General features: G+C 44.6%; 1 protein-coding gene across 2 annotated transcripts; it reads right to left on the bottom strand.

The window, feature by feature from the left end:
* Positions 1 to 1,159: 1,159 nt before the first annotated feature.
* Positions 1,160 to 18,044, bottom strand: LOC133118907 (sodium- and chloride-dependent GABA transporter 1-like). Of its 2 annotated transcripts, none has more exons than XM_061229191.1 (15): positions 17,883 to 18,044; positions 14,471 to 14,807; positions 12,077 to 12,208; positions 11,387 to 11,487; positions 10,853 to 10,962; positions 10,399 to 10,531; positions 7,419 to 7,553; positions 6,790 to 6,893; positions 6,055 to 6,179; positions 5,691 to 5,803; positions 4,894 to 5,025; positions 4,016 to 4,118; positions 3,210 to 3,310; positions 2,893 to 3,060; positions 1,160 to 1,971 (listed from the first exon to the last, which is right to left on the bottom strand). In XM_061229191.1, exons 2-15 carry the CDS (start codon positions 14,703 to 14,705, stop codon positions 1,864 to 1,866), a joined length of 1,800 nt encoding a protein of 599 aa, XP_061085175.1. In that variant the 5' UTR covers positions 14,706 to 14,807; positions 17,883 to 18,044; the 3' UTR covers positions 1,160 to 1,863. The 2 variants fall into 2 exon arrangements, with proteins under 2 accessions (XP_061085175.1, XP_061085174.1); XM_061229190.1 differs by having other exon boundaries at positions 14,471 to 14,804.

Here is an 18,044-nt window from a genome sequence, read left to right as displayed (position 1 = left end):
AGACATGCATACACACATAATATACACACATACAAACTACACACGCAATATACACACATACAAACACGCATAATATACACACATTCAAACTACACACATAATATACACACACACAAACTACACACATACAAACTACACACAATATACACACATACAAACTGCACACATTCAAACTACACACAATATACACACATACAAACCACACACAATATACACACATACAAACACGCATAATATACACACATTCAAACTACACACATAATATATACACACACACAAACTACACACATACACACATACAAATTACACATAATATACACACATACACACACATGCACATAGACATGCATACACACATAATATACACACATACAAACTACACACATAATATATACACATACAAACTACACACGCAATATACACACATACAAACACGCATAATATACACATTCATTACTACACACATAATATATACACACACACAAACTACACACATACACACATACAAACTACACACAATATACACACATACAAACTGCACACATTCAAACTACACACAATATACACACATACAAACACGCATAATATACACACATTCAAACTACACACATAATATACACACACACAAACTACACACATACACACATACAAATTACACATAATATACACACATAAACTGCATACATTCAAACTGCACACATAATATACACACATACAAACTAAACACATAATATACACACAAACTACACACATAATATACACATACAAACTCCACACATACAAACTACGCACATAATATACACACATACAAGCTGCACACATAATGTACACACATACAAACACACACATACACATAGACATGCACACACACATAATATACACACATACAAACTACACATGTAATATACATACATACAAACTACACACGCAATATACATACAAACACATAATATACACACTTCAAACTACACACATAATATACACACATTCAAACTACACACATAATATACACACATACAAACTACATGCAAAATATACACGCATACAAACACACACATGTACATAAACATGCACGCACACACATGCACTCAATGTAATTCCATAATATCTACCAAAAACGGTTCGCTGCTCCATTTACAAATGTGGATCAAGTCTCCAGCCAGTGAAAAGGAAGACTGTTTATTGCAATGCCGTTTCAGTTCACATTAGGTACATTTACTGCATCGTTTCTGAATTGCAAACGCACAAAGACCTCAATAATGTGTCTTATGAGGCATAATTGCTTTACATAAAATCTCTTATCTATAATGGAGTACACTGCAAAACTGTTTTCTCACAAAAGGGTTCCTGTTACCTTGGTTACTGGGCATACTGTATTCTGGGAATTGCATCATCGTGAGAAAATGGAATGGTTTCGTACGTTTCAATCCACCAAAACAATATGTACAACTTTATGGAAGCAAATGCGTCTAGATTTAAGGGCCAGTTAAAATCATCACCACGTCATGCAGACGGTACCGTATATCCACAATAAACCACAAGTTAAAAATCCTATGCTGTATGTACAATGCATTTCAAAACATAAAGCTACAATGACCTTTTCATAATAACCCAGATATAAATTAAGTTCTTAAAGTGTTTTGTAGATTATTTACAGTAAAACAAAGGCCTTTGCAAATTTATATTTTATACATTTTATACAGGCCTACCTGTATATAAAGAGCCTTACCCGGCCTTACCTTTCACTAATGGACTCGCTCAACTGATCCACCCAAGTTGTTTGTGGTTTATGGGATTTGTAGTTTTTTCCCCTGTGTTGTCACTTTGTTCTGCCTACAGTCCCCAGAATGCAACATGCTCCAGTCAGACAGAATCATCTAGGATGTTTCCAGTGAGTGAGGTCTTGTGTGTGACTTCGTTTTCCTCCTGCGGTTTGAGGGCCTCTGTGGGTTGGGACATCTTGTGCCATCGCTGTTTGAGACGGGGAATCAGAAACCCATGAGTTAACAACCCTGCTGAAAATGTCTGATTAAAGATGGTCTAGTTGGTGATACCTGTGTTTTTGACATTTGTAGCTGGTCAAGCAGCAGTTCACCAGCTGACCAGCCTGTATAATCAGCCAGTCCACTTATAGTCAGTTAGCAGACGCTCTTATCCAGAGTGATGTACACTAAAGTGCAAATCATAACCAGGGACAAGTGCGCTGAAAACCCGAGAAGGAATAGATAAAACCTGAACCCTTGTTGGATAAACTGTCCAAGTAGCATCCTAGCATTATAACTTCCATACTTACTTTTATAAAAATTTTATTTAAAAAAAAAGCTCAAGGAGTGAGCTGCTTATACCTTTTATAGCATTTTATAACATTTTGTGTGTGATGTCAAAGGGGCCACAAAAGATCATATGATGTCATTGGCGATGTTTGTCACTGTGCATCATCCTGTCGAACCCGATGACTAAATGCATAATGGCCGCACTTCACCGCCAATAAGGGCGTGTGAATCGGCCCCAGTGCGTCACCGTCAAAGGACTAGTGTCTCTGGCAGACTGACGCGGCGCCCCCAATTTCTGGCCAGACAAAGGGAGCGTATTGACACTATTGATTTAATATCGGGGGGGGGGGAACGCCCGGAGCCCAGAGCCCATCCTAAAAGCCGCCTCATAAACGGGGGGCCATCTAGCCGCCCGTCATCGAGGACCTCCGTGTCTGTGGGCTGTCATTAAATGTGCCCGAATCAAAATCGTCACGGCAGCCCCGGCCCACATCCGCAGTGCATTAGCGCGCCCGTGAGCCGGGCGGCGGGGGCGGATAACCTTGTCATGAAGCGCCCACAAGGGCGAACACGAGCGCCGCGCCGCGCCTGAGGGGACGGGGTGACGGGGTGGGCTTGCCTGGCGGATGCTCCCTTTGGTGGTGACGAACATGTAGATGACGTAGCCCGGGATGAGCAACATGGAGGAGAGGGACATGCACCAGCCCACGCCCTGGCCCCAGACCGGGAACACGTACTTCCCCAGCGTGAGCGGAGTCATCTCGATGGCGCTGAACGTGAACACCCCCTGGGTTCGGGAGACAGATGAGACGGGCCCGGTTAAAATCGATTCCATTGAGCTCCTGGACTGAACCAATCAAAGCTTCTGATGGGGGTGCGGGGAGGGGGGCGCTGTTTTGACAGAGTGCTGTCTCAGGGGTTTGTGTTGAGTATTACCAGGCAGATGAGTGGAGTGAAATAGATCCAGCACAGTTTCCACCAGATGCAGGGTTGATATCCGATCATCTCCTCAATGTTCCTGTAGAATTTGTCTGCCCCTGGAGACACAGGACAAGCATATTACAAAAACATCCATCCATCCATTATCTGAACCCGCTTATCCTGATCAGGGTCGCAGGGGGGCTGGAGCCTATCCCAGCATACATTGGGCGAAAGGCAGGAATACACCCTGGACAGGTCGCCAGTCCATCGCAGGGCACACACACCATTCACCCACACACTCACACCTACGGGCAATTTAGACTCTCCAATCAGCCTAACGTGCATGTCTTTGGACTGTGGGAGGAAACCGGAGTACCCGGAGGAAACCCACGCAGACACGGGGAGAACATGCAAACTCCGCACAGAGAGGCCCCGGCCGACGGGGATTCGAACCCAGGACCTCCTTGCTGTGAGGCGGCAGTGCTACCCACTGCACCATCCGTGCCGCCCTTTACAAAAACATAATAAATAAAAAATTACAAATTTGAAGGTGGCAAAATACAACCCCTGCACTACAGTGACATGAGATCATGATCACAAAAGCAGATTATAAGGGTCACATGACAGGAGAGGGAAATGACATGACACGGGCCATGTCAGAATCAGCTCATTTCCCTACTATTAAGTATACAAGTTGTATGCTCAATAGTAGGCAAGTGCACTGATTTGAACATGCACCGGTTGCCTTTCCTGAATCGATGCTTTGCGCTTCCATCTCTTTCACCGAGGGTAGAAGGCTAAGGTAGGGCAAAGGCGTGTACCGTAAAACCAGGAGATGGATATGGTCTCAAAGAAGATGAGGAACAGAAGACACATCCCGCTTGCAGAGTAGTAGTCAAACAGCTTGAAGACGTACAGGCCGCCCTGCGGACACACACACCGAGGCCAACCTGAGCTTGCACGCTCTTGCGTTACAGGTTACCTCTGCCAGCTTTTCTCATCTGCAGAGCAGCACAACTGCCAATGCAGTTTGCCGGCTAACTTTTTTTTGTGGTGATAGAAAGGTGAAACACCTTCTAGATGTTCAGGTGACTAGCCAGGCTCTATCCAAACATAACCTGAGCTACATTGGGGTTAACCTAGTCCGCTTACCCCTAACAGCATGACACAGTCAATGAGCAACCCCCAACAACACAACACAGTCAATGAACAACCCCCAGCAACACACCACAGCCAATTAACAACCCCTAGCAACACAACACAGCCAATGAACAACCCCCAACAACACAACACAGCCAATAAGCAACCCATAACAACACAACACAGCCAATGCGCAACCCCCAACAACACAACACGGCCAATGAGCAACCCCCAACAACACAACACAGCCAATTAACAACCCCCAGCAACACAACACTTTGTAACCAAGTCCACTTATGTAAAAATGTTTCCAACCATTCTAGACATCGGGATTCCAGCTTTTTCTCACTGGATTGACAGTGCAGGGGTCTGTAGCTATGCATTACGTAAAAGGGATTAGCTTCAATGAGCCTGACATTACTGCACAAGAATATCTGACACATTCCCTTGTCATATAAAAGTACACTGTATATACGTACGGTACGTACACTCATAGGAATTATGCATTTTTATCCGAACTACATGAACTTGGGTGGACCATGCCAATCTGTGAGCTCACCTGCGTGATGTTGGACAGTCCGATGAGGAAGGACAGCGCACACACAATAAGGATGAAGAGCTTCTTCCTCTTCCTCAGAACCATGGGGTACTCGTCCATCAGTGCCGTGATGAAGCCCTCCACCGTACAGAACTGCAGGGCAGACGACACATCCCTCATTCCCGTCCTCTGATTGGTCACCCACACTGGCCATGTGACTGGACTCCCAGCCCTGATGCTCATTTCATTAAACCAGAATCCAGAAGCATCGGTTGCTATTTCAGTGCTGTACATATCCGTGCCTGCTAAGAGAGTGCACTCTGGTCTGTGTGTAGCAGAGAGCTTTAAAGGTACAATAGGTCATTTTGGACATCTAACGGTCAAGAGAGGAATTGCAGCAACAAACACCTTCAAACCACAACACAACACAGGTCAACATGTCAGTGAGCCTTTTTCCATGATAGAAAGGGATTTACAATGGTCTTGTAGCAATGTTTTAACACAAAAATCGTACCTATTGTACCTTTAAATGTTTAACTTTGCACTTTGAATTTCTGTTGGAGTGGTGCTCACAGAGCTGAAAACCAAACATGATTTTATGAAACGTGTCATCCAGTCCCTCGACAGAAATTGTGTTTCATTGTGGGTTTTTTTTACCTTCTCCATTATTTCTCATTCCATTAAAAAATGATATCAGATCAAAGCCAAGCTGATATAAGATGTGACACTGGGAATATTAAAACAGGGTGAAGGAAATTGGGTTTTGTGGGTTTTGTGGGTTTTGTGGGTTTTGTGAGTCGCTGGGCAGAGCACCGTACCTGGCTGTCCAGTCCCAGCATCAGGAGCATGGAGAAGAACAGAACGGCCCAGAGAGATGACAGGGGGAGCTGGGTGACTGCCTGAGGGTAGGCCAGGAACGCCAAGCCAGGACCTTCAGCAACAACACAACACGGCCAATGAGCAACCCCCAACCACACAACATGGCCAATGCGCAACCCCCAACAACACAACACGGCCAATGAGCAACCCCCAACAACACAACACAGCCAATGAGCAACCCCCAACAACACAACACGGCCAATGAGCAACCCCCAACAACAGAACACAGCCAATGAACAACCTCCACCAACACAACGCAGCCAATCGGTAGTCTCCGTTTGGGTGGGGGGACACTGCGCTGACCTGAGGCGGCCAGCTCCTGGATGGGCTTCTTGGTGATGTAGGACATGAAGCCCACGATGGAGAAAATGACCAGGCCGGCGAACATGCTGGTGAAGGAGTTGATGCAGCACACGATGATGGAGTCCCTGCACAGAGAAAGACCGCCTCAGTGCTGCCCCCTGTCTGCCAGAGACAGCCCAGGCACCCCACACGATATACCCCCTGCACACAGAGAAGGACCTCCTCAGTGCTGCCCTCTGTCTGCCACGGACAGCCCAGGCACCCCACACTATATACCCCCCACACACACACAGAGAAGGACCTCCTCAGTACTGCCCTCTGTCTGCCACAGACAGCCCAGGCACCCCACACTATATACCCCCCACACACACACAGAGAAGGACCTCCTCAGTGCTGCCCCCTGTCTGCCACGGACAGCCCAGGCACCCCACACTATATACCCTCCACACACACACAGAGAAGGACCTCCTCAGTGCTGCCCCCTGTCTGCCACGGACAGCCCAGGCACCCCACACTATATACCCCCCACACACACACAGAGAAGGACCTCCTCAGTGCTGCCCCCTGTCTGCCACGGACAGCCCAGGCACCCCACACTATATACCCTCCACACACACACACACACACACACACACAGAAGGGGGCGAAGGACCTCCTCAGTACTGCCCCCTGTCTGCCACGGACAGCCTAGGCACCCCACACTCTACACCTCCTCCTCCCAGGCCCCGCTCCTACTTGTACACGTTGTTGTTGAAGTTGTTGTAGCTCCCCAGGGCGATGAGCGAGCCCAGGCCCAGGCCATAGGAGAAGAAGATCTGGGTGGCGGCGTCCAGCCACACCTGAGCGGAGAGAGACAGTGTGCGCTTTAGCTGGAGAGCAGAACGACCGATGACCCACGTTTCCCCTCCTGAGGCCGGGAGTCAAACGTACGACACATTACATTACATTTACATTTACATTACGTTACATTACTTTTCATCACATTACATTACATTACATTACGTTACAGTACATTACATTACATTACATTAACGGCATTTGGTAGACGCTCTTATTCAGAGCGACATACAGTTGATTAGGCGAAGCAGGAGACAATCCTCCCCTGGAGCAATGCAGGGTTAAGGGCCTAAATGAGAAATCAGTTCTCAGTTGGCCTCTCTGGTTATTTTTCGAGTTTAATAAACAAACACAGAGTGAACTGTTTCCGTTCTGGATGATTGGGGAGCACGTCGGGCAATCAGTCAGTTCTCAGAGGAAGTGATTGAATAACGGATGTAGACCTAGGGGTTTGTAATGGGACAAGGACACCTTTAAAAAAACAAGCGTTGCGTCTCCAGGTGCCTGTGACCGTGGTCTGGCCTCACCTCCGATTTTGTGAGCTTGTTGAAATCCGGCGTGATGTAGAAAAGGATCCCCTCTGTCGCCCCGGGGAGAGTGATCCCTCGGAAGAACAGGATGAAGAGCATGAAATAAGGGTACGTCGCCGAGAAGTACACCACCTACGGGCAGGGAGGGGTATGGCAGCACAGGAGTCGGCGTAGTTATTAATCAACCACGGTTTAAAGAGTAAAATCTCACTCACTGTTTCAGCCAGGGTGCCTACTACACGGGTTTGAAAAAATGCAACAGAAGCGTTGAAATAATGGCACAGAATTACATGTTTCATTATACAGTAGGCTCACCAACACATTGACAGTGAAAACATGATCTACAGTGAAATTATTCTTTAACCGGACAAGCTCCACAGTCCAACATAGTCAATGAGTTGCAGTGCTTCCTTCGAGTACCTGCAAATTCTTTTAATTCTCAAAGTCTGCCAACGGTGCAATCATACTAAGTTCTAGTGTTGCTTTTAAATGAGTGTTAAAACCCGGGTGTGTGCCAGTTTAACTATTAGTTACAGCTCAAACAGAAGTGAGAACATTAATTTACATTGAGAATGACGATCACATTTCGCGTCCAGTGAAGGTTACTTCCCGCTGGTTTGCTAACCTCACGTTACATTATATTATAGTCATATCATTATTCTATAGTCTTATACTGAGCGATGTACTAGAAAGCATAAATTTAAAAACCAGGGACAAGTGCGCTGAGGACCCAAGAGGGAAGTACAGTTCCAAGTGCTGGAGTGATCACATAGATAAAACCTGAACCCTTGTAGAATAATCAGACAAACTGACCAAGTAGCAAAACCACAGTTTTGGCAATTTATTATTTTAGGATGACTTTACTGACTGTACATGGTACAGTGAAATTATTCTTTAACCGGACAAGCTCCACAGTCCAACACAGTCAATGAGTTGCAGTGCTTCCGTCGAGTACCTGCAAATTCTTTTAATTCTCAAAGTCTGCCAACGGTGCAATCATACTAAGTTCTAGTGTTGCTTTTAAATGAGTGTTAAAACCCGGGTGTGTGCCAGTTTAACTATTAGTTACAGCTCAAACAGAAGTGAGAACATTAATTTACATTGAGAATGACGATCACATTTCGCGTCCAGTGAAGGTTACTTCCCGCTGGTTTGCTAGCCTCACGTTACATTATATTATAGTCATATCATTATTCTATAGTCTTATACAGAGCGACGTACTAGAAAGCATAAATTAAAAAACCAGGGACAAGTGCGCTGAGGACCCAAGAGGGAAGTACAGTTCCAAGTGCTGGAGTGATCACATAGATAAAACCGGAACCCTTGTAGAATAATCAGATAAACTGACCAAGTAGCAAAACCACAGTTTTGGCAATTTATTATTTTAGGATGACTTTACTGACTGTACATGGTATGCATCATATCACCAAATTAAAAAAAACAGCAGTAAATAGCCTCAGCGGTGCCTCAGCGGTGCCTCAGCGGTGCCTCAGCGGTGCCTGAGAAATCTAAAAAGTCCCTGGGCTTTTTCCACCCGTCTTCAGGGATCTGTGAAAAATGGTTTCCGCTTTGGAAAGAAACGCTAGTATTTAATTGAAGATGTTCATTTCATTTGGGCACCCCAAGGAGATATCATTTTCCATTATTCAAATATAATATTTCAGCCGTATTCGCATTATGCAGAAAGGGAGAAAGAAGATAATGTTCTTCAATTTGCATATCCTAAATTTAACACTGCATTCCTGTGGTCATATTTCACACAATAATGATGATAATAAAATAATATAGCACTGCATACAATTATAATAAATGAACAAAACCCTGTCTATATCAGATTAAACTGTGCATCTACATGTCTTAGGCACCCAAGACATTATTATATATATGCTTATTTTTTGTATCTGTTCATATAAAAGAACACATTTGAGATTTCCAAGTATTCATTTTCCAAAATATTTAATTTTACAGAATTTTACAAATTTTTAAGTAACATATTACTGTACGCAATTGACTAGTTTTTACATAAAAACTTGATCAATGCTGTCTGAGATCAGAAGCAAGGAGCCAACCAAAGTCTGCAGAAGAACTGTGGCAAGTTCTCCAACATGCTTGGAACAACCTCCCTGCTGATTGTCTTATAGAACTGCAGGACAGTGTCAAATTACTAAATCGAGAAGTCAAATTACTAAAATGTTATGTAAAATGTATACTAAGTTTATTTAGGACCTTTCATTGTATTATTGAAAGCATCTTATCTGTACAGAATGTTATACAGGTGCCTAAGACTTGCACAGTACTGTATATCAGATTAAACTGTGCCTCTCTATCAGATTAAACTGTGCCTCTCTCAGATTAAACTGTGCCACTATATCAGATTAAACTGCATCTATATCAGATTAAACTGTGCCTCAATATCAGATTAAACTGTGCCTCTATATCAGATTAAACTGTGCCTCTATATCAGATTAAACTGTGCCTCTCTATCAGATTAAACTGTGCCTCTCTATCAGATTAAACTGTGCCTCTATATCAGATTAAATTGTGCCTCGCTATCAGATTAAACTGTGCCACTATATCAGATTAAACTGCATCTATATCAGATTAAACTGTGCCTCAATATCAGATTAAACTGTGCCTCTATATCAGATTAAACTGTGCCTCTCTATCAGATTAAACTGTGCCACTATATCAGATTAAACTGCCTCTATATCAGATTAAACTGTGCCCCTATATCAGATTAAACTGTGCCACTATATCAGATTAAACTGCATCTATATCAGATTAAACTGTGCCTCAATATCAGATTAAACTGTGCCTCTATATCAGATTAAACTGTGCCTCTCTATCAGATTAAACTGTGCCACTATATCAGATTAAACTGCCTCTCTATCAGATTAAACTGTGCCTCTCTATATGCCCAGTTTCTCCCCTGGGGCAGAGGGGGGCTTTGAGGGCCTCTCGGCAGGAGAGCACTCACCTTGCCTGTCCACTCCACGCCCTTCCAGATGGAGAAGTAGACCAGGACCCAGGCCAGGGCCAGTGTCCCAGCCAGGGGCCACCGCAACTCCCCCGGCTCGTCTAGCCCAGTGCTCAACTGATGCATGTTCCTCCTGGAGACCAGAGAGAGAGCCAGGCTCGCCATACACAGGGTTATGTGTGTGTGTGTGTGTGTGAGTGTGTGTGTGTGTGTCTGTGTGTGTGTGTGCATACGTGTGTGTATGTGTATGTGTTTGTGTGTGTGTGTGTGTGTAAGTGAGTGTGTGTGTGTATGTGTGTGTGTACGTGTTTGTGTGTGTGTGTGTGTGTGTGTGTGTGTGTGTGTGATTGTGTGTGTGTGTGTGTGTGTGTGTGTGTGCATGTGTCTGTGTGTGATATGGTTCAGGGTTCAGGGTTCAGGGGACAGGGTTCAGGGGGCAGCCTGAGTCACTCACACCCAGAACTCTGTGACAGCGCTGGTCAGGTTGGTGGTGTCGGTCAGGCTGTAGTTGGAGAAGCAGCTGTCTGTGTTCCACGGGTGCCCACAGCTCTGCCAGGGAAGCTCCTGCCAGACAGGAGAGTTAAAGACACGGCATGAGCATTCCTGTAGTGTGTGGATTGCAGATACGGTGACGCTTCGTTTGCCACCCAAATATACGGAACTCTTGTCGCTAAAGCAATGGCATCTTAAAATAGGGTTATAGAGATAGAACCGTGAGTTTTAACACTTTTCAAACTGTATATACTGATACCATAGTGATTGAAAAATGAGCCCTTATGAGGTTAGTCTGGTGAACAAAAGACAGTGAGCACTGTAGCACTGTAGCCAAGGAGAATAGTGGAGAGAGAGAGAGAGACTCCCCACACCAAAGGAAATGCATAGACAGGATACATTCTGTCCTGAGTTGGGTTGTGGGCAGACATTTGTCTTCAAAATGAATGGCTGTTTTAAAAACAGCTTTGATTGGGTGCCAGCCTTTAGAACTTGCCTGTCTGAAAGAGCTGAAGAGGTAGTAAAGAGCCCAAGCGATGATGACTATGTAGTAGATGTTCAGCCAGAAGGACAGCACGACCGCAGCCAAGCCAACACCTGTGAGACAGAGAGAGAGAGAGAGAGAGAGAGAGAGAGAGAGAGAGAGAGAGAGAGAGAGAGAGAATAACAGTTACATCAGTAGTTCTCACTCCTGGTCCTGGGGAGCTGCACAGTCCACTGGTTTTTGTTTTTGCCTGAATATCAGAAATTAATTCAGACACAAGAAACCAGGTGAGGTGAGTTAACCGTGTAAATAACCACTTTAATTGATTAATTAAGTGCCGAGTAACAGCAAAAGCCAGCACATCCTGCTGCTCTCCAGGGACAGAAGTGAGGACTACTATTTCACATTCTCTTCTTAGTACAGTTCATTCGATAGTTGAGAATATCTTGTTATGTATAAGAGTGAGAATCAATGTGCAACCCTGGTCTAAAATCCAGCTGTGACCAGCTTGAAATACCAGCGACCAGCTGTTTCAAAACATATCTTGAGCTGGTCAAACCATGTTGAATGTGGAGCTGGTCTGAACTGGTCAATTAGCTACCAACTGTTTCAAAACCTAGCTTGAGTTGTTTTTTTTCAGCAGAGAATTCAAATAAAAGCACAGAAGCGCCATGATTGGCGTGAGTGCATTGTGTGCTGTACCTTTCATCATGGGGATGAGCTTCCACACTCCCAGCCCCCCCACTGATGCGTACTGCCCCAGGGCCGTCTCCAGCAGGAAGAGAGGTATCCCAGCAAACACCAGGGTCAGGAAGTAGGGTATGAGAAACGCCCCTGTCGGAGCCGGGAGACACACTGAAAACGTGTACACTTCCACACAGCCACACTCAGAACACACAGGCTGACACACAGGTACAAAAAGTGCCTAAAAATGGACAAATACTTGTCGGTGAGGCGGTACGCTATACAGTAGGTGCATGAGCCAGCAATATATAACTAATTTGTATCTTTTTTTCTTGGAAAGCGTTTTCATTTGTTCCCAGAGAGAACACTGCTGTACTTTCGGGGGACATTTGGGAAATGTGATCCTTGAAGAACAGAAATGTCCCTCCACTGTGACTTTAGACCGCAGGTGACGTCCTGCCCATCGTAGCCAAACCTCAATCGGGACTGATATGCAACAAATATTTAATCTACAGTGGCCATCATCATAATTGAAGTAGCTTTCATTCGACTGAATTCACAAGACAATCGAAGATGAATCGGAACGGAACGGAACATAATCGAGCATACCGTAAAAGAACAGAAAGGAACAGAATGGGAAATTAAGAACTAAAATGGCTGACACACTTCACTGGTATAACAGGCGCAGCCTCAAGCAGCGTTCATTTTCAATACTGGAAATAACAGGAGAATAATGTCATTCCCTTCCCGAATGATTTTATTGACCCTTGGACAGCTGGCCCCTCAGTGGGTCCGCATACGCCGGAGGGAGAGGAAACAGAGGCCACTCTGTTCCCAGTGGCAGGGCGCGGAGCCTGCTCGCTCACGCCACTGACCGGCAATAGAATCAGCAAACTGGCAGCTGGTGGCTAACGTTGACGCTGACGCAACGCATCACGTAGCGCCGCTAGCTACGTCAGCGGCCCGATTCCGTAAGTCTTCGACAAACAATTACGACATGGCGCGGCAGGTCTTTTGAAACTCAGGTCTGTTTTTTTTATTCATTTTTTTTGCCAGAAACTGACATTTTCATGATGAAACAGCTTCATGATATTTCGTCCTGAATTCACAGGCAGCTAAAAAGTAGGACAGCGAGAGGCACTTTTGTCTTTGTTAGGAAGGCCTGCTGCTCTGCTGTACAGGCTGGACAGACTAATCCATGGCTTTTGATCAAGCGAAGAGGGTAGTTCTTCTTCCAGTGCCTGTAATCCAAACTCGGAAAATTATCCCCACAAACCCTCTCCCTGAATCCTATGCTATATATCACTGTATCCCAGGATTATATCAGCACTCCATTAAGTTTTTAGTAACCAATAAATAAAGTTCAGGTCAATGTTGGTTTATTGAATTATGTATTCTATAAACTGAATGGAAAGATGATGGAACCCAACACCTATCACTCACTAGCATTAATTACTAGCCTATTGCCTAGTCGTGAAATGGGAAAAAGAAGACTAATTGCTTATTTTGGTTGAAAAGTAATTTGTGTTTTGTAATTATAGCCGAACATCTGCTAAATTACGCACAGTAAACAAACAGAATAAAAGAGTCAAAACTCCTTGTCCAGCCAATTAGCTAGTGTGCATTTTAAGCAGTGAGTTTTCAGAAATTTTATAATGGTATTGTATTGAGTGCATTTTGATACTGAATTTAAGTTCATAATGATAACATACACTAACAGTAAAATCCTGTCATACTAATACACGGTTTAGTTATGGTAAAATACCTTTTTATATTTTTATATTATATTTGTAATATTATGTATTCGTTTTGATACTGATGAAGGTCTGTGAGCGAAATGTTTGTGATTGCATTGATTAAACTGCAATTTTGTTAGTTTTCTTTCGGATTCTTTAAATTATTTTGCCAGTTTGCAGTTCTTTCATATTTCTAGTTTTCCATGTTTTCTTGTTTCACAAAGAACTTAAAGAGAAGTTAATTGAGACAATGGTGCAAGCCCTTCTTAATTTCGTCCCAATATTATGTATTACAAAGACAGTTTTGTTTCCTTTGTCTTGCGAACAGCTTCATGTATTTACTGTGACGCGCGTTGTGATTATGGGGCGACATGGCTCAGGCAGTAAGAGCAGTCGTCTGGCGGTCGGAGGGTTGCCAGGTCGATCCCCCGCCCGGGCTGTGTCGAAGTGTCCCTGAGCAAGACACCTAACCCCTAAATGCTCCTGACGAGCTGGTCGGCGCCTTGCATGGCAGCCAATCGCCGTTGGTGTGTGAGTGTGTGTATGAATGGGTGAATGGAGAAGCATCAATTGTACAGCGCTTTGGATAAAGGCGCTATATAAACGCCAACCACGACAAGTGGCTCTGTGTAAACGCAGTGATGTCATCGTCTCCGCGACGCTCCCCGTTTCTTACCGCCGCCGTTCTTCCCGCACAGGTAGGGGAACCTCCAGACGTTGCCCAGGCCGATGGCGTACCCCACGCAGGAGAGCAGGAAGTCGAACCTGCCCTTCCAGGAGCCCCGGTCGGGCACCTCCTCCTCCTTCGCGTCGCCGGCGGGAGGGGCCTGGTCCAGGGCCTCGAACGGCAGCATGAGCTTCGCCTCGCCGTGGGAGTTTGTGTCCACCGAGGCCTGCCCGGTCTTCCCCATGGCTCCTGGGGCCTGGGACGGGGCCTCCTGGCCCACACGCAGGGCGGAGGACGGGGGCCGCAAACCGGGAGGGAGCGCTTCACCGGCTGACCCAAACCGCTGCTGACACACAGGAAAACGTCCCCATTGTTTTGGATTCGCTTTACTGAGCTTGTCCGGTGTATTGGCACCTATGGAATACTCTCAAAAAGGGCAAACCCCCACCTTCTGGTCCGCTTGGTTGGTTCAATTGCACCAGGCAAGGTCAATCGAGCACAGAGAAGCATTTGAATCCAAAACAATAACGGATTTGACCCAAGGCTGTTCAAGTAGCTGTTCAGAACAAGTGGTCCCAGCTATTGGACTCTGGTTAGAGTTGAATTAATACTGGACATTTTATGGTGCAGAAGCACCATGGAAGCTACATGCTCACCAGTGGTTAAATCTCCTTGTCAATTCTTCCAGACGTCATAGGCTGGAAATTTAATTTCATTCCAAGAAAGCAAGGTAAATTGCTTTTTCAGCTAACAATGAAGTTTTTGTTTCTATTGCAATTTCTAACTTTTTGTATGCGATTGAGTCGGTGGATCAAAGGCCTCACTTGGCTTTCAAAGTAAGCTGTTGATGTCTTCGAAACAGATTTTGCAGAATAATTTTCTCTGTAACAATACACCACAGTAATAGAACAAGCAATTCTGAAAACGTCTCTCTGTTCACTTACAGCAGACTTTCCTTAGACAAGAGGCAGGGAACTCAATCAATTCAGTCTTAAATGGCGTGCACATTAATTCCAGGTAGTAATACTTCTCCGAAAAAATGAACAGGCTCTTCAGTGAATGGAAAACTAAAGTTCTCTTTTTAATAAGCATTTTAATTTGTTCTACACCTCCCTGAAATGGTGAAATCTATAAGCAATTATTGTGTGCAGATTATTGTTGTGTTTACTTCGACAAGAAACAGCTGAAGACAGAAATGCAGTACAGTATAAAATTTAAATCTCAGAGACTCTTCACTTCTTGCAGATTATTTTGGGGGACGATTATTCGTCTATCTATCTATCTATCTCAATATCTAAATTTCAAAATATCAATTTAAATATCTAGTATCTACTGTCATGGAATCCCCTTAGATTCATAACAAGGAGAGATAATGAGAAGCAGAACCACAGTTAGATATGGTATGTATAGATATATTGTGTAAGGGCAATCTACTCAAATCAATATTTGGTGTGACCACCCTGCATCAATTCTCATAGACACACTGTCCTGCAGTTTGAAAAGAATACTGGCTGGTAGGTTTTTGCAGCCATGGTGGAGAACTTGCCACAGCTCTTCTGCAGACCGGCTGGATCGCTTGCATCTGCTCCTCCAGGTAATCTCAGACAACCTTGGTCACATTTTTATCTGAACAGCAGTCTATTACTTAATATGTTACTATTTAATGAAATTCTCTTGTTTGGAAATCTGACACCATTGAAAACTCTAGGGTGCCCTGGACTTTTGCACAGTAGGATATCTGCCAAAACATATTTGTAGATTTTCTGTCCAAATCTTGTTGAACTTTAACGGCAAGTTAGAGTACAGCTCAATCATTGTGCCGTTGCATCATCATACGTTGTTAACAGGTAACCGAAAGCAACTCCGTAAAACTAGAATATTAAAAGAACAGGAGAATGTTGTTTCAGCAGACAAGAATTGCAAAACTATGGAAGAAAGACACTTTGCCCTCACACGGTCTTTCTATCTATCTACTATATTAGACCAGCAGACACATCCATCCTTAATTTGGTGCTTTAATGGGCGCTTTATATTTAACTGCAGTGTAGAATAGAACGCTCACGCGTTTATATTGTATAAGGCGATTGCTGGTGGATTTGAGATCGAACAGCCACACCAGTTACACAAGTGGAGGCGCACAAAACCTCCCTTTAAGAATTGGACCCTCTTAATCTGTCGTTAGGTTGATGAGATTGAAAGGGATGTTGAACGTGGCGGGAGTGCCCCGGCGAGCCGGATTAAGGGTGCGGGATGAAGAGACATCCAGCTGTGTGTCCTCACAGGGGCCGAGGGCCAGACCCACAATGCCCTGCGGTCGTCTCTGGGAAAAGTCTCCAGAGAGTCCTCCATTTCACCAGCTCAAGCTAGGTTTTGAAACAGCTGGTAACTGGTTGACCAGTTCCGACCAGCTCCGTACTAAACATGGTTTGAGCAGCTCAAGCTAGGTTTTGAAACAGCTGGTAACTGGTTGACCAGTTCAGACCAGCTACATACTAAACATGGTTTGAACAGTTAATTTCAAGCTGGTCATGGCTGTGTTTTCCAGGGTAAGTTAGGAAATACTAGCATTGCACATCTACATAATACATGGATGGCAGCATCTCCATAGATATTTTCATGGTTTCTAAAAGTTATTATATAAATGTGTTTTGTGTTGAATCGCGCTGTAGGTCCTAACTTCGGGAGCTGATCCAGGCCTGACATTCCCTCTGTTTCTCCCTGCTGAAGCATTCTCAGTGTGTTCATGTGCGCTCACCTCCTGTTAATTATTAGCTCACAGCCTGTGAGTTAGGTTAGAGACATTAACCTGTCAGCCCAAATGTAAAAATTACCCCTTCATCCTCAGCACAGTGAGTGCCTGGAGTTGTGTCGTCCCTCACAAAATATTCTCACTTTCCTGCTGAGCTTCATCTGATTTGTAGTGCCACATTCCCAGTCCGACAGCGAACGGGAATTCAATCTGAAAGTTTCCCGATTCCAAAAAAGTCAAACTGTATCGGCTCGATATGGGATAATCACTTCAAATCCTCTTTTTGCTGGAATGGTTTCCGTTTCATTCTTGCTACGATCTAATGATGTTGAACACATTCTGGCTCACTGCACGTGAGATAAAGCAGGTTCCTGTGGATTTAATTATCCTCAAACACTAACTGCCGCAAAAATATTCTGCACAACTGACCCCACTACTAACCCCGTTAACCTAATCAGCATCACCGTCTTGTTATCGACACATCGCCTGAACCAATCTTGCACTGTCTAAATAACAAACTTTCTTTTCTAAAATAAAAGATATTCTTAAAGAACAGCGGGGTCATGTCAGGTTTGCGATCCCTGCCAGAAACTCACCAAGACCCCTCTGACTCAGTACTTTTCATTCAGGATAAGTCGCTTCAGTTGAAAAAGACAGTGGAAAATAGCTTACCTATCTGGAGAAGCTTTCTAGAGGCTCTGGAGATGTGAGGCAGACTCCTTCCACGGCAGCCTGGAGAGCAGTCACAATCCACCGGAGAGCTGGGACACTGAGCCTGCCATCCGGGAGGCTTGCAAAAAGGACTGGTGTCAAAGTCTCTGCCAAAAAAGTTTC

Source organism: Conger conger, chromosome 19, assembly GCF_963514075.1.
Source record: "Conger conger chromosome 19, fConCon1.1, whole genome shotgun sequence".
Classification (NCBI taxonomy): domain Eukaryota; kingdom Metazoa; phylum Chordata; class Actinopteri; order Anguilliformes; family Congridae; genus Conger; species Conger conger.
This window is presented reverse-complemented; position numbering and strand designations above follow the sequence as displayed.

Excerpts from the sequence above, each read along its gene's own strand:
- LOC133118907 (XM_061229191.1), bottom strand. The coding sequence starts at position 14,705 with ATGGGGAAGACCGGGCAGGCCTCGGTGGACACAAACTCCCACGGCGAG. Across the intron at positions 4,119-4,893 it reads GACTGTCCAACATCACGCAG|GGCGGCCTGTACGTCTTCAA; the intron begins GTGAGCTCACAG and ends GTGTGTCCGCAG. Across the intron at positions 3,061-3,209 it reads TCACTCCACTCATCTGCCTG|GGGGTGTTCACGTTCAGCGC; the intron begins GTAATACTCAAC and ends TCCCGAACCCAG.